A 14815-nucleotide genomic window follows, 5' to 3' on the forward strand; every position below is an offset into this window, starting at 1 on the left:
GCCTTGTTCAGGGGAACAGTGGGTTAACGGCCTTGTTCAGGGGAACAGTGGGTTAACGGCCTTGCTCAGGGGAACAGTGGGTTAACGGCCTTGCTCAGGGGAACAGTGGGTTAACAGCCTTGCTCAGGGAAACAGTGGGTTAACGGCCTTGCTCAGGGGAACAGTGGGTTAACAGCCTTGCTCAGGGGAACAGTGGGTTAACTGCCTTGCTCAGGGGAACAGTGGGTTAACTGCCTTGCTCAGGGGAACAGTGGGTTAACGGCCTTGCTCAGGGAAACAGTGGGTTAACTGGCTTGCTCAGGGGAACAGTGGCTTAACTGCCTTGCTCAGGGAAACAGTGGGATACCTACCTTGCTCAGGGAAACAGTGGGTTAATGGCCTTGCTCAGGGAAACAGTGGGTTAACGGCCTTGCTCAGGGGAACAGTGGGTTAACGGCCTTGCTCAGGGGAACAGTGGGTTAACGGCCTTGCTCAGGGGAACAGTGGGTTAACGGCCTTGCTCAGGGGAACAGTGGGTTAACAGCCTTGCTCAGGGGAACAGTGGGTTAACTGCCGTGCTCAGGGGAACAGTGGGTTAACTGCCTTGCTCAGGGGAACAGTGGGTTAACTGCCGTGCTCAGGGGAACAGTGGGTTAACGGCCTTGCTCAGGGGAACTGTGGGTTAACGGCCTTGCTCAGGGAAACAGTGGGTTAACTGCCTTGTTCAGGGAAACAGTGGGTTAACGGCCTTGCTCAGGGAAACAGTGGGTTAACTGCCTTGTTCAGGGGAACAGTGGGTTAACGGCCTTGCTCAGGGAAACAGTGGGTTAACTGCCTTGCTCAGGAGAACAGTGGGTTAACGGCCTTGCTCAGCAGAACAGTGGGTTAACTGCCTTGCTCAGGGGAACAGTGGGTTAACGGCCTTGCTCAGGGGAACAGTGGGTTAACGGCCTTGCTCAGGCGCGGAACAACAGATTTTTACCTTGTCATACATGACTTTCCTCACACATTACTATACTTGGACACTATGAAGTCCAGCACTAAGGCTTCGTCCCAAAACGAACACTATTCCCTATATAGTACACTAGAGTCGTAAGGACCCTGGTCATAAGGAGTGCATTAAAAAGCAGCAGGGTGCCATTTGGGAAGTATCCACATTTCCCAGGTGCAACACAGCCTGGTTCAGCTCAGTGTGAGGTTAGTGTTCTCCTTTAAACTCCTGATTCAGACAAACAAGAAACATTTCAGTCATTCCTCAGTCATGGTTTGTTCTCCGACGTTCCCACCTTTGTTCAGCTAGTTTTCGTCAGGTCACCAAGTGCCCATGTCGCAGAGCAGAGACCCCAGTCCGAGTCCCAAGTGGCTCCCTGTTTCCCTATATAAGCGCACTACTTTTGACCAAGGTCATTTAGTTAATAGGCAATAGAGTCTCCGTGCCTACCTGATACATGCTCTGAGTATCCAGAAGAAGTGCACTGTATAGGGAACAGGGTGCCATTTGATAGTCAACCTATATATCAGTGTCACCGTACTGCTTTTATCTGTGGAATAAACCCCTCTGGAGTCTTCCGTCAGAGACGCAGGAGAACGCTGCTAACCGCTGACTGGTAAACGGTTACACATCAGCAACCCTGAAACCAATGTATCTGAAACCAATTGTGTTTAATGAGGTTCCTGTTCACACATGCCTCTTCCCAACCCAACTCCCTCCTACACACTCACAGATGGTACGGCTCCTCCTAAAGTTTTAACAAGTAGCGTAAAATGCAGATTGACAGTGGACGCATCCCAAATTTCCACCCTATTCCCTATATGTATTGCCATAGGGCCCTGGTCAAAAGTAGTGCACTATATAGGGAACAGGGTGCCATAGGGCCCTGGTCAAAAGTAGTGTACTATATAGGGAACAGGGTGCCATAGGGCCCTGGTCAAATGTAGTGCACTATATAGGGAACAGGGTGCCATAGGGCCCTGGTCAAAAGTAGTGCACTATATAGGGAATAGGGTGCCATTTTGGGACACGGTCGGAGTACTGCTGCTATCTCTCCAGTCTGTTTAAAAAGAGGGGATTAAACTTTGGGATCAGAAAAGTTATTAAAGATGATAATCATTATGAGGAGAACAGCTGATAGATGGGGCTGTGGCTGAGAGGAGGCAGCAGACAGGCTTGTAAAGTACGGAGCAGGTCGCTAGGTAATACAACGCTCCACTAACCTGATATACGTCTGGGTGACATGAGGAGAGAGTTGAGACTCCTGGAGGCAGCAGGTCTGGGTGACATGAGGAGAGAGTTGAGACTCCTGGAGGCAGCAGGTCTGGGTGACATGAGGAGAGAGTTGAGACTCCTGGAGGTAGCAGGTCTGGGTGACATGAGGAGAGAGTTGAGACTCCTGGAGGCAGTAGCTGGCCTAGATATGCTCATTGCCATTTGATTTGTCATCAACAATGGTTTTTCGTGCCGCTGGAAAATTCCTATTTCCTCCGGAGTAAGCCAGGTGTTCTCCAGAGCCAGAGTGTTGTTCAAGTATGCCTAGAAACACAGGGGAGGCAGGAGCGTCAGGTACACATAGCAAAACAAAGACAGAGGCAAGTTCTTGTTCAGATACACCTACAAACACAGAGACAAGTTGTTGATCGGGTAAACCTACAAACAGAGAGACAAGTTGTTGATCGGGTAAACCTACAAACAGAGAGACAAGTTGTTGATCGGGTAAACCTACAAACAGAGAGACAAGTTGTTGATCGGGTAAACCTAGAAACAGAGAGACAAGTTGTTGATCGGTAAACCTAGAAACAGAGAGACAAGTAAAAACCTAGAAACAGAGAGACAAGTTGTTGATCAGGTAAACCTAGAAACAGAGAGACAAGTTGTTGATCGGGTAAACCTAGAAACAGAGAGACAAGTTGTTGATCGGGTAAACCTAGAAACAGAGAGACAAGTTGTTGATCGGGTAAACCTAGAAACAGAGAGACAAGTTGTTGATCGGGTAAACCTAGAAACAGAGAGACAAGTTGTTGATCGGGTAAACCTAGAAACAGAGAGACAAGTTGTTGATCGGGTAAACCTAGAAACAGAGAGACAAGTTGTTGATCGGGTAAACCTAGAAACAGAGAGACAAGTTGTTGATCGGGTAAACCTACAAACAGAGAGACAAGTTGTTGATCGGGTAAACCTAGAAACAGAGAGACAAGTTGTTGATCGGGTAAACCTACAAACAGAGAGACAAGTTGTTGATCGGGTAAACCTAGAAACAGAGAGACAAGTTGTTGATCGGGTAAACCTAGAAACAGAGAGACAAGTTGTTGATCGGGTAAACCTAGAAACAGAGAGACAAGTTGTTGATCAGGTAAACTGGACCTACAGTGCCTTGCGAAAGTATTCGGCCCCCTTGAACTTTGCAACCTTTTGCCACATTTCAGGCTTCAAACATAAAGATATAAAACTGTATTTTTTGTGAAGAATCAACAACAAGTGGGACAGAATCATGAAGTGGAACGACATTTATTGGATATTTCAAACTTTTTTAACAAATCAAAAACTGAAAAATTGGGCGTGCAAAATTATTCAGCCCCTTTACTTTCAGTGCAGCAAACTCTCTCCAGAAGTTCAGTGAGGATCGCTGAATGATCCAATGTTGACCTAAATGACTAATGATGATAAATACAATCCACCTGTGTGTAATCAAGTCTCCGTATAAATGCACCTGCACTGTGATAGTCTCAGAGGTCCATTAAAAGCGCAGAGAGCATCATGAAGAACAAGGAACACACCAGGCAGGTCCGAGATACTGTTGTGAAGAAGTTTAAAGCCAAAAATATTTCCCAAGCTTTAAACATCCCAAGGAGCACTGTGCAAGCGCTAATATTGAAATGGAAGGAGTATCAGACCACTGCAAATCTACCAAGACCCGGCCGTCCCTCTAAACTTTCAGCTCATACAAGGAGAAGACTGATCAGAGATGCAGCCAAGAGGCCCATGATCACTCTGGATGAACTGCAGAGATCTACAGCTGAGGTGGGAGACTCTGTCCACAGGACAACAATCAGTCGTATATTGCACAAATCTGGCCTTTATAAAGGAAGAGTGGCAAGAAGAAAGCCATTTCTTAAAGATATCCATAAAAAGTGTTGTTTAAAGTTTGCCACAAGCCACCTGGGAGACACACCAAACATGTGGAAGAAGGTGCTCTGGTCAGATGAAACCAAAAGCAAAAAAAAAGCAACACAGCTCATCACCCTGAAGACACCATCCCCACTGTCAAACATGGTGGTGGCAGCATCATGGTTTGGGCCTGCTTTTCTTCAGCAGGGACAGGGAAGATGGTTAAAATTGATGGGAAGATGGATGGAGCCAAATACAGGACCATTCTGGAAGAAAACCTGATGGAGTCTGCAAAAGACCTGAGACTGGGACGGAGATTTGTCTTCCAACAAGACAATGATCCAAAACATAAAGCAAAATTTACAATGGAATGGTTCAAAAATAAACATATCCAGGTGTTAGAATGGCCAAGTCAAAGTCCAGACCTGAATCCAATCGAGAATCTGTGGAAAGAACTGAAAACTGCTGTTCACAAATGCTCTCCATCCAACCTCACTGAGCTCAAGCTGTGTTGCAAGGAGGAATGGGAAAAAATGTCAGTCTCTCGATGTGCAAAACTGATAGATACCCCAAGCGATTTACAGCTGTAATCGCAGAAAAAGGTGGCGCTACAAAGTATTAAATTAAGGGGGCTGAATAATTTTGCATGCCCAATTTTTCAGTTTTTGATTTGTTAAAAAAGTTTAAAATATCCAATAAATGTCGTTCTACTTCATGATTGTGTCCCACTTGTTGTTGATTCTTCACAAAAAAATGTTTTATATCTTTATGTTTGAAGCCTGAAATGTGGTAAAAGGTCGCAAAGTTCAAGGGTGCCGAATACTTTTGCAAGGCACTGTATATGTCTGTTTATACCCTCTAAACAGATTTGCTGAGGTAGACACACAGAGTTAAGGAAGACTGTCTGGGAAAACCTAGAGACACAGAGAGTCACGATGTTGTTCAGGACAGCTGTTGTAAATCTTGAAACACAGAGACGACAGGCAATTCCACAATCATGGAAAGAAAACAAGGGCCTTATACAGAGACCCTCTTCAAATTGACCTGTCCTTGACCATTACGGGGTGGCAGGTAGCCTAGTGGTTAGAGCGTTGGGCCAGTAACCGAAATGTTGCTAGGTCAAATCCCCGAGCTGCCAAGCCATCTGTTGTTCTGCCCCTGAACAAGGCAGTTCATATGCTGTCATTGTTAATAAGAATGTGTTTTTAGCTGACTTGCCTAGATAAAGGTTAAATAAAATATAGCGCTTACAGAGTCAACTTAACCATAACAGAGATTACAGTTTGAACTGTCATTGAACAGTGATAACTGTCCTTAACCTTTACTGAGATCACAGTTTGAACTGTCATTGAACAGTGATAACTGTCCTTAACCTTTACTGAGATCACAGTTTGAACTGTCCTTGAACATTACATTGATAACTGTCCTTGACCATTACAGTGATAACTGTCATTGAACATTACAGTGATAACTGTCCTTGACCATTACAGTGATAACTGTCCTTGAACATTACAGTGATAACTGTCCTTAACCTTTACTGAGATCACAGTTTGAACTGTCATTGAACAGTGATAACTGTCCTTGAACATTACAGTGATAACTGTCCTTAACCTTTACTGAGATCACAGTTTGAACTGTCATTGAACAGTGATAACTGTCCTTGACCATTACAGTGATAACTGTCCTTGACCATTACAGTGATAACTGTCCTTGACCATTACAGTGATAACTGTCCTTGACCATTATAGTGATAACTGTCCTTGACCATTACAGTGATAACTGTCCTTGACCATTACATTGATAACTGTCCTTGAACATTACAGTGATAACTGTCCTTGAACATTACAGTGATAACTGTCCTTGAACTGTCATTGACAGTGATAACTGTCCTTGACCATTACAGTGATAACTGTCCTTGAACATTACAGTGATAACTGTCCTTGAACAGTGATAACTGTCCTTAACCTTTACTGAGATCACAGTTTGAACTGTCCTTGAACATTACAGTGATAACTGTCCTTGACCATTACAGTGATAACTGTCCTTGAACATTACAGTGATAACTGTCCTTGAACATTACAGTGATAACTGTCCTTGAACCTTTACAGTGATAACTGTCCTTGAACCATTACAGTGATAACTGTCCTTGAACATTGCATTGATTACATTGTGAACTGTTCAGTGATAACTGTCTGTAATCATTACAGTGTGAACTGTCCTCGAACATTACAGGGATTACAGTGAGTCTATCTGTGACAGATACAGCATGGATTACAGTGAGTCTATCTGTGACAGACACAGCAGGGATTACAGTGAGTCTATCTGTGACAGACACAGCAGGGATTACAGTGAGTCTATCTGTGACAGATACAGCAGGGATTACAGTGAGTCTATCTGTGACAGATACAGCAGGGATTACAGTGAGTCTATCTGTGACAGATACAGCTGAAGTCTGAGACCCTGTATGCAGATCAAATGGCACCCTATGCACTACTTGTGACCAGGACCCATAGGACTCTATATAGGGAGTAGGGTGCCATGTGTGACTCAGGCCAGGTTGCAGTGGTTTGTCTACCTTGTAGTCGGGGACCCGTTTCTCCACCCATCCTTTGCCACAGTGAGGAGGCAGCACTGAGCGGTGCAGATGGGGAAATACAGGGACCAGCTCCAGGTTGGCAGAAGGCTGAAATCTCAGCACGTGGGGTGGAGATGGCAGCTCCCACTGAGAGGAAATGAAACATATTAGAGGACAGGAAATGCACAGCATTCAGGTTTAGAGATCTCATTGGATGATTCAAACGTTATTTCTGGAAGTAGCTTGAATTGCTTGTGGCAGAGGAGGTTGGTGTCTTAACAAGATGCTATCAAGCACTAATTCATGAAAGAAGATAAACTAACAAGATGCCAACAAGCACTACCTCATTAAAGAAGATAAACTAACAAGATGCTAACAAGCACTACTTCATTAAAGAAGATATACTAACAAGATGCTAACAAGCACTACCTCATTAAAGAAGATAAACTAACAAGATGCTAACAAGCACTACCTCATTAAAGAAGATAAACTAACAAGATGCTAACAAGCACTACCTCATTAAAGAAGATAAACTAACAAGATGCTAACAAGCACTACCTCCTTAAAGAAGATAAACTAACAAGATGCTAACAAGCACTACCTCATTAAAAAAGATAAACTCCTGGATTTTAAAAAATCATTTTCCAGGAGATCCTTCACTATACAAAACTGAAAACTCTCTAACCCATAAAAACTTCACTGTTCCATGTCGTGGATGATGAGCTGTAGTTGGTAGGATGGCAACGTGGATGATGAACTATAGTTGGTAGGATGGCACGGTGGATGATGAGCTGTAGTTGGTAGGATGGCACGGTGGATGATGAGAGCTGTAGTTGGTAGGATGGCACGGTGGATGATGAGCTGTAGTTGGTAGGATGGCATGGTGGATGATGAGCTGTAGTTGGTAGGATGGCATGGTGGATGATGAACTGTAGTTGGTAGGATGGCACGGTGGATGATGAACTATAGTTGGTAGGATGGCACGGTGGATGATGAGCTGTAGTTGGTAGGATGGCATGGTGGATGATGAGCTGTAGTTGGTAGGATGGCAGCTGGTGGATGGTGGATGAAGCTGTAGTTGGTAGGATGGCACGGTGGATGATAAGCTATAGTTGGTAGGATGGCACGGTGGATGATGAGTTGTAGTTGGTAGGATGGCACAGTGGATGATGAGTTGTAGTTGGTAGGATGGCACGGTGGATGATGAGCTGTAGTTGGTAGGATGGCACGGTGGATGATGAGCTGTAGTTGGTAGGATGGCACGGTGGACAATGAACTATAGTTGGTGGGATGGCATGATGGATGATGAACTATAGTTGGTAGGATGGCAACGTCGAAGATAAACTGTAGTTGGTAGGATGGCACGGTGGATGATGAACTGTAGTTGGTAGGATGGCACGGTGGATAATGAACTATAGTTGGTAGGATGGCACGGTGGATAATGAACTATAGCTGGTAGGATGGCACGGTGGATGATGAACTACAGTTGGTAGGATGGTATGGTGGATGATGAACTATAGTTGGTAGGATGGCACGGTGGATGATGAACTACAATTGGTATGATGGCACAGTGGATGAATTAGCGTCATATAGAACTAGGTAAGGGCTTGCGAACAGAACAGAACATAGCCTACTGTTTGTCACTGACAAGCCTTCCAAATGTTTATAACAATAATGCACAACTTCATTCTGGGGCTCCTCAGAATCCTTCACCATGGAGGAGCGTAATAAAAGCGTCATTTTCTGAGCATAGAGTTATGGATCTAGTCTCCACCAATCTACTCAGTCTTAGCCCTCTATCCATGGTTCCCGGACAGACAGAAGACATTGGTCTCTCTCTCTCTCTGTGAGACACGCTGACTCATCCCACCAACCGCCACATTAAAAATCAATCACAAGCTTCTTCTGAAAAAGCGTTTGCATTGCAAACATATCACATCAAACACCTGCTGTGTCTGTCGCTGCGTTCATTTTCCTTTTCCTCTCCTCTCCTTCTCCTCCATGCCACTAGTAGTAAGTGCCTTCTACAGTATCCTCCCTATGAATGGTGGTTAACGGTGTGACAAGAGTCCAGGTCGACGTCAGTGCCAATATGCCTGACCTGTCTTGATCAAGTTCGCTCTCTGCTCTCCTCAGATGAAATGTCACGCTGTGTTTGTCTGTGTGAGCGGCATCAGACGACCAGGCGGAAGAATGTGCTCTGATCCTCAGGAGGTAAAGAAGACACTAAAGCACCGCTGTTGTAATCACAGACCCACTGCAGTCACACTACACTACAGGCCACTCAGAGCATATGGAAATCATTATTTTACACCATCATTTGCAAATAAATTAATTTAAAAATCCTACAATGTGATTTTCTGGATTTATTTTTCTAATTTTGTCTGTCATAGTTGAAGTGTACCTATGATGAAAATTACAGGCCTCTCTCATCGTTTTATGTGGGAGAACTTGCACAATTCGTGGCTCACTAAATACTTTTTTGCCCCACTGTACATATGGAAATACTCTTGACATTGTGCTACATGGTTCAGTTTCCATTAGGAAGGAACAACATCCATCTGTAGCTCAGTTGGTAGAGTGTGGTGTTTGATTCCTGGGACCACCCAGTTGGTAGAGTGTGGTGTTTGATTCCTGGGACCACCCAGTTGGTAGAGTGTGGTGTTTGATTCCTGGGACCACCCAGTTGGTAGAGTGTGGTGTTTGATTCCTGGGACCACCCAGTTGGTAGAGTGTGGTGTTTGATTCCTGGGACCACCCAGTTGGTAGAGTGTTGGTAGAGTGTTTGATTCCTGGGACCACCCAGTTGGTAGAGTGTGTGTTTGATTCCTGGGACCACCCAGTGTTTGATTCCTGGGACCACCCAGTTGGTAGAGTGTGGTGTTTGATTCCTGGGACCACCCAGTTGGTAGAGTGTGGTGTTTGATTCCTGGGACCACCCAGTTGGTAGAGTGTGGTGTTTGATTCCTGGGACCACCCAGTTGGTAGAGTGTGGTGTTTGATTCCTGGGACCACCCAGTTGGTAGAGTGTGGTGTTTGATTCCTGGGACCACCCAGTTGGTAGAGTGTGGTGTTTGATTCCTTGGGACCTGGGACCACAGTTGGTAGAGTGTGGTGTTTGATTCCTGGGACCACCCAGTTGGTAGAGTGTGGTGTTTGATTCCTGGGACCACCCAGTTGGTAGAGTGTGGTGTTTGATTCCTGGGACCACCCAGTTGGTAGAGTGTGGTGTTTGATTCCTGGGACCACCCAGTTGGTAGAGTGTGGTGTTTGATTCCTGGGACCACCCAGTGTGGTGTTGTTTGATTCCTGGGACCACCCAGTTGGTAGAGTGTGGTGTTTGATTCCTGGGACCACCCAGTTGGTAGAGTGTGGTGTTTGATTCCTGGGACCACCCAGTTGGTAGAGTGTGGTGTTTGATTCCTGGGACCACCCAGTTGGTAGAGTGTGGTGTTTGATTCCTGGGACCACCCAGTTGGTAGGTGTTTGCAATGTCCTGGATTGTGGTGTTTGATTCCTGGGACCACCCAGTTGGTAGAGTGTGGTGTTTGCATTCCTGGGACCACCCAGTTGGTAGATTGTGGTGTTTGATTCCTGGGACCACCCAGTTGGTAGAGTGTGGTGTTTGCAATGTCAGGATTGTGGTGTTTGATTCCTGGGACCACCCATGCATTATTTAAAAAATTCCTGGGACCAATAATGTGTGCGCACATGACAGGAAGTGGCTTTGAATAACAGCGTGTGCTAAATGGCTCATTTCTATTATACATAACCTCTAGGGCATGGAGTTGATAATGTCCAAACAACTATTTCATTCGTCAGCAACACAGCAAAACTCCCCAGCTGAAGTGGTAATGCAATCACTCTGAAATCTGTATGCAGATAGTAAAAACACGGACGCGGTGCTGTACGGACCAGTTTCCATCAGACTAACTAGACCTACCCAGGGCACGTGTGTGTCCGTGCGTGCGTACACGTGTGCCTGCCTATGTCTACGAGTGCAGGTGAGTGTCTGTCTCTCTGTGAGTGCAATGCCCTATCAGTGTGGACATGAATATTGCTCAGGTTTATAGCAAACACTATTTATCATTCATAATAACCATCATTCTGAAAATATTCAGTTTTATCTGATAGCAACCTACCTGCACGTTCTGCAGGGGAAACTGACTGATGCCAGGGTTAGCTGCTGTGTGTGTCGGTATCCTGGCCAGAGGCAGGAAGGGATCACAGGACAGCTGCCAGCTGGAGACGGCTTGGAGCAACGGAGGAGGGTGGTGATGGGAGAGCAGGAAGGGGTGGTGATGGTGTGGCGCGGCAACAGGGGCTGTATTGGCACCCAGCCGGCAGAGCCCCGAGGCAGCAGCAGCAGAACCAGGGCCAGGGAGCATCCACAGCCATGGAGAGGCATCTCTCTCTATCTGCCACAGCTGTGGCTGAGCCTTCAGTCGTCCCACAGGGATCATCCCTACATTCTAGACCACCACACAACACCTGGAAAGGCTGGGAGGGACCCTAGACTTCAGAGAGGACAGTGTTTCATTATTATCAAGCAGATTGATAAAGGATAAAGGATGGGAGACCTGGTGAGAGGCACCTGCCCATACTCACACTCACACACCCACTCACACTCACTCACACACCCACTCACACTAACTCACACACCCACTCACTCACCCACCCACTCACTCACTCACACTCACTCACTCACCCACTCACTCACTCACACACCCACTCACACTCACTCACACACACACCCACTCACACTCACTCACACACCCACCCACTCACACACCCACTCACTCACTCACACACCCACTCACACTCACTCACACACCCACTCACACTCACTCACACACCCACCCACTCACTCACACTCACTCACACACCCACTCACACCAACTCACACCAACTCACACTCACTCACACACCCACCCACTCATTCACACTCACACACACTCACTCACTCTCACACTCACTGACTCACACACACAAGAAGCTAGGCAGTCACTCACACCCATTCACACACACACACACACACACACACACACACACACACACACACACACACACACACACACACACACACACACACACACACACACACACACACACACACACACACACACACACACACACACACACACACACAACTAATGTTCAGGAGTACCCCTCTCACACACATACACACACACACACACACACAAAGCAGCTAGGCAGTCACACACACACACAAGCAGCTAGGCAGTCACTCACTCACACACACACACTCATACACACACACAAGCAGCTAGGCAGTCACACACACAAGCAGCTAGGCAGTCACACACACAAGCAGCTAGGCAGTCACACACACAAGCAGCTAGGCAGTCACACCCACAAGCAGCTAGGCAGTCACACCCACAAGCAGCTAGGCAGTCACACACACAAGCAGCTAGGCAGTCACACACACAAGCAGCTAGGCAGTCACACACACAAGGAGCTAGGCAGACACACCACTCACTGGAAATACTCTCCACAACAAGTAATTACAGCACTTGTGGGTATTGATTTAGTGAGGTACAAGGCAGTATCACTCAAAACTGTACATGTAGTTAGAGGGGCCGATGGATGAAAACCAGAAATATAAAGAAACATCATGATAAATGACTTATGGCAGATGGTCACGATGCAGGCAGCCCGTGCACACATGTTTCCATGCAATGGTCTGCGGGGTGATCGGGAGACGGATAAAATATAACAACAATGAGCAGGTGTTCCAGAATACCTTCAACGGGGTTCTATCGGGTTTTATGGAGAGCGCATTCCAGAGGCTGTTATTGAGCTGCGCGGAGAATGTGAAAAGTATTACATCCAAAAGGTGCACTATTATTGAACTCTGAGACACATACACGTTTCGGACTATGAAAAGACGCCTAAATGAAGTATATTGCGCATTTGCACTCTGAATTAGAACTACGCTTAATATTCAGGTTTTCAAACCTCTTCTCTGGGACCCTCAAACGAACTAGCTCACCTGATTCACCTCTTCCAAGGGCTTGATGATTAATTGACAAGTTAAATCAGGTATGCTAGCTGTGTAATCGTTCAAATAATTGGACCGGCTGGGGTTCACCCAGAAGATGTTAGAAAACCCGGTCTAATAGACGTACCGTTTTTTTCAAGAAGGAAAAATGTGCTTGATCGATTCCCACATCTGTTAATTTACATATTCTACTGTAAGGGAAGGCTACCGAGACAACGGAGACCAGCTGGCAAGTTTATCAAATAAGCCTACAACTTGGAGATGCATGTTGGTAAAGTCCTTGAAAATTGTGTAATCCCCCACACAAAACAATTAAATAATATCTGCGTTAAAATATAAATCAATAAGAACACACGGGAATTAGTTGTCTCCCTTGTTCCGCACCAGATGGACCTTGTCAATGAGAGGAGCCTATCACTCCAAATTAAATAAGAATAACAATGCGTTTAGTTTGACATTCAAATATGGGAATGAATGGGGCACAATTGAAGTTTGGATGGAAAGTTATTTTAAAAATCAGTCTTCACATTGGATGAGATATCCTCCACCTCACCTATAATGCGTTGCAGGCTATCAATCCCTTCAGTTGTCCACTATTAACATCGCTCGTCCATTATTTATGGGTGAATTTTCCGTTGGTAATTTCAATACAAAAATGACTACGCTGTTTATCCAAATATCCACAACATGCAGCCTTGTCGCCAGGTAGGCTACAGTATAGCCAGCATACAATGGAGGAACTGAGGACACTCGTTCGTTCATGAAGCGCAGGGCATCTTCAAACGGTGGACGGTTGGTCGGTGAGTGATGGTTTGTCAGAAAAGAGAGAGAAGAGCTCGAGCCCAATGGAGATCTTCTATTTGCTGTCACGGAAAATCTCTTCTCACCCTGATACCGTTTCAGCCTCTTCCCCACCGAACGTCACCCCTAACGCAACGCCGCACCGCGCAGAGGCACGGTTTACTCCACTCACTTCTCCCCAATCAAGTCATAGGGGATAGGTTGGACTAGAAACAGTTTTTCCTGTTTCAGAAAACTTCCTTTAGTGCAAAACGTGAAAACATTCCTAAGCGACTGCAAAACGTCTCCAATGAGAACTGAAAAGCCTACTGCGCTCTATCTGTCTCTGCATCATCCAGTACCACAGTGGAGTCTGGACTACTCCTCTCTGAACAGCAGCAACCCAGTGCGCTACTGTAGCATAGTGTCCTTCCCACATCTCCTCTCTCGGCACCAGGGGTTTTGGATACTGTATGGCAAGTCACATGGAACACAATCTAATCACATGAATGACGCACAATCTCACCAGCATTCAGAATACATCACTGTAGCGCGTGGTAAATTGAGCCACCTGGGGGTACTTAACAGCAGCCACCTGACATCCTAAACTTTGACCGAGTGTTGTTATATATTCTGCTGTTTTTCAGTCATGAATATATCGCTTAAAGGCAACATACTGTGGGAGCAGAACGCGTTATAACCAGAACAAATGATATGGGGGTGTATACATGTTTGAAGGGTGCCCCACCCCTTCCCCATCTCTTTTAGAGGGAACATTGTAACGTTACAGTCATATGATCGTTTGGTTTTCCGTTCCATTGTCCAAAAAAGTACAATGAGCACAACGTATTTCAGCAGCATGGCGGTATCCACTAGTGCAGCCCAGTCTCTACAGCAGCGGGGCTCGAAGTTACCATTTCAGCAAAACGCTAGCGCCGCCCAGTCTCTACAGCAGCGTTCCCCAAACTCTATACGCGGCTCGAAGTTACCATTTCAGCACCACGCTAGCGCCACCCAGTCTCTATACTACCGGGAGCAAGCCATTTCAGCACCATGGCGCCGTGTGACAATGTATAGTCAACACACGTGCAGAACTGCACTGAAATGTAAACATTTACATTTACATTTAAGTCATTTAGCAGACGCTCTTATCCAGAGCGACTTACAACATTATCCCACAGGCTGAATGGAAACATGCAGCGGTATAATGACACATTTAAACTCAGCAAAAAAAAGGAAACGTCCTCTCATTGTCAACTGCTTTATATTCAGCAAACTTAATATGTGTCAATATTTGAATGAAAATAACAAGATTCAACAACTGAGACATAAACTGAACAATTCCACAAACATGTGA

General features: G+C 45.7%; 1 protein-coding gene across 3 annotated transcripts in view; it reads right to left on the minus strand.

Moving 5' to 3' along the window:
- The window catches only part of LOC124028585 (transcription elongation regulator 1-like protein), a 29794-nt gene extending 15683 nt beyond the window's left edge, over positions 1–14111 (minus strand). Inside the window, exons 1-4 of one of the 3 annotated variants that reach the window (XM_046340623.1) lie at positions 13985–14111; positions 10799–11173; positions 6657–6803; positions 2194–2509 (exon numbers count right to left, since the gene is read on the minus strand). In XM_046340623.1, the coding sequence (XP_046196579.1) occupies positions 2194–2509; positions 6657–6803; positions 10799–11119 (784 nt within the window). In that variant the 5' untranslated portion in view covers positions 11120–11173; positions 13985–14111. Of the gene's footprint in view, positions 1–2193; positions 2510–6656; positions 6804–10798; positions 11174–13231; positions 13933–13984 lie in introns of those variants that run through there. The other 2 variants (XM_046340624.1, XM_046340622.1) reach the window with 2 other exon arrangements.
- Positions 14112–14815: the final 704 nt, after the last annotated feature.

This window comes from Oncorhynchus gorbuscha, unplaced genomic scaffold, assembly GCF_021184085.1.
Source record: "Oncorhynchus gorbuscha isolate QuinsamMale2020 ecotype Even-year unplaced genomic scaffold, OgorEven_v1.0 Un_scaffold_4471, whole genome shotgun sequence".
Lineage (NCBI taxonomy): Eukaryota > Metazoa > Chordata > Actinopteri > Salmoniformes > Salmonidae > Oncorhynchus > Oncorhynchus gorbuscha.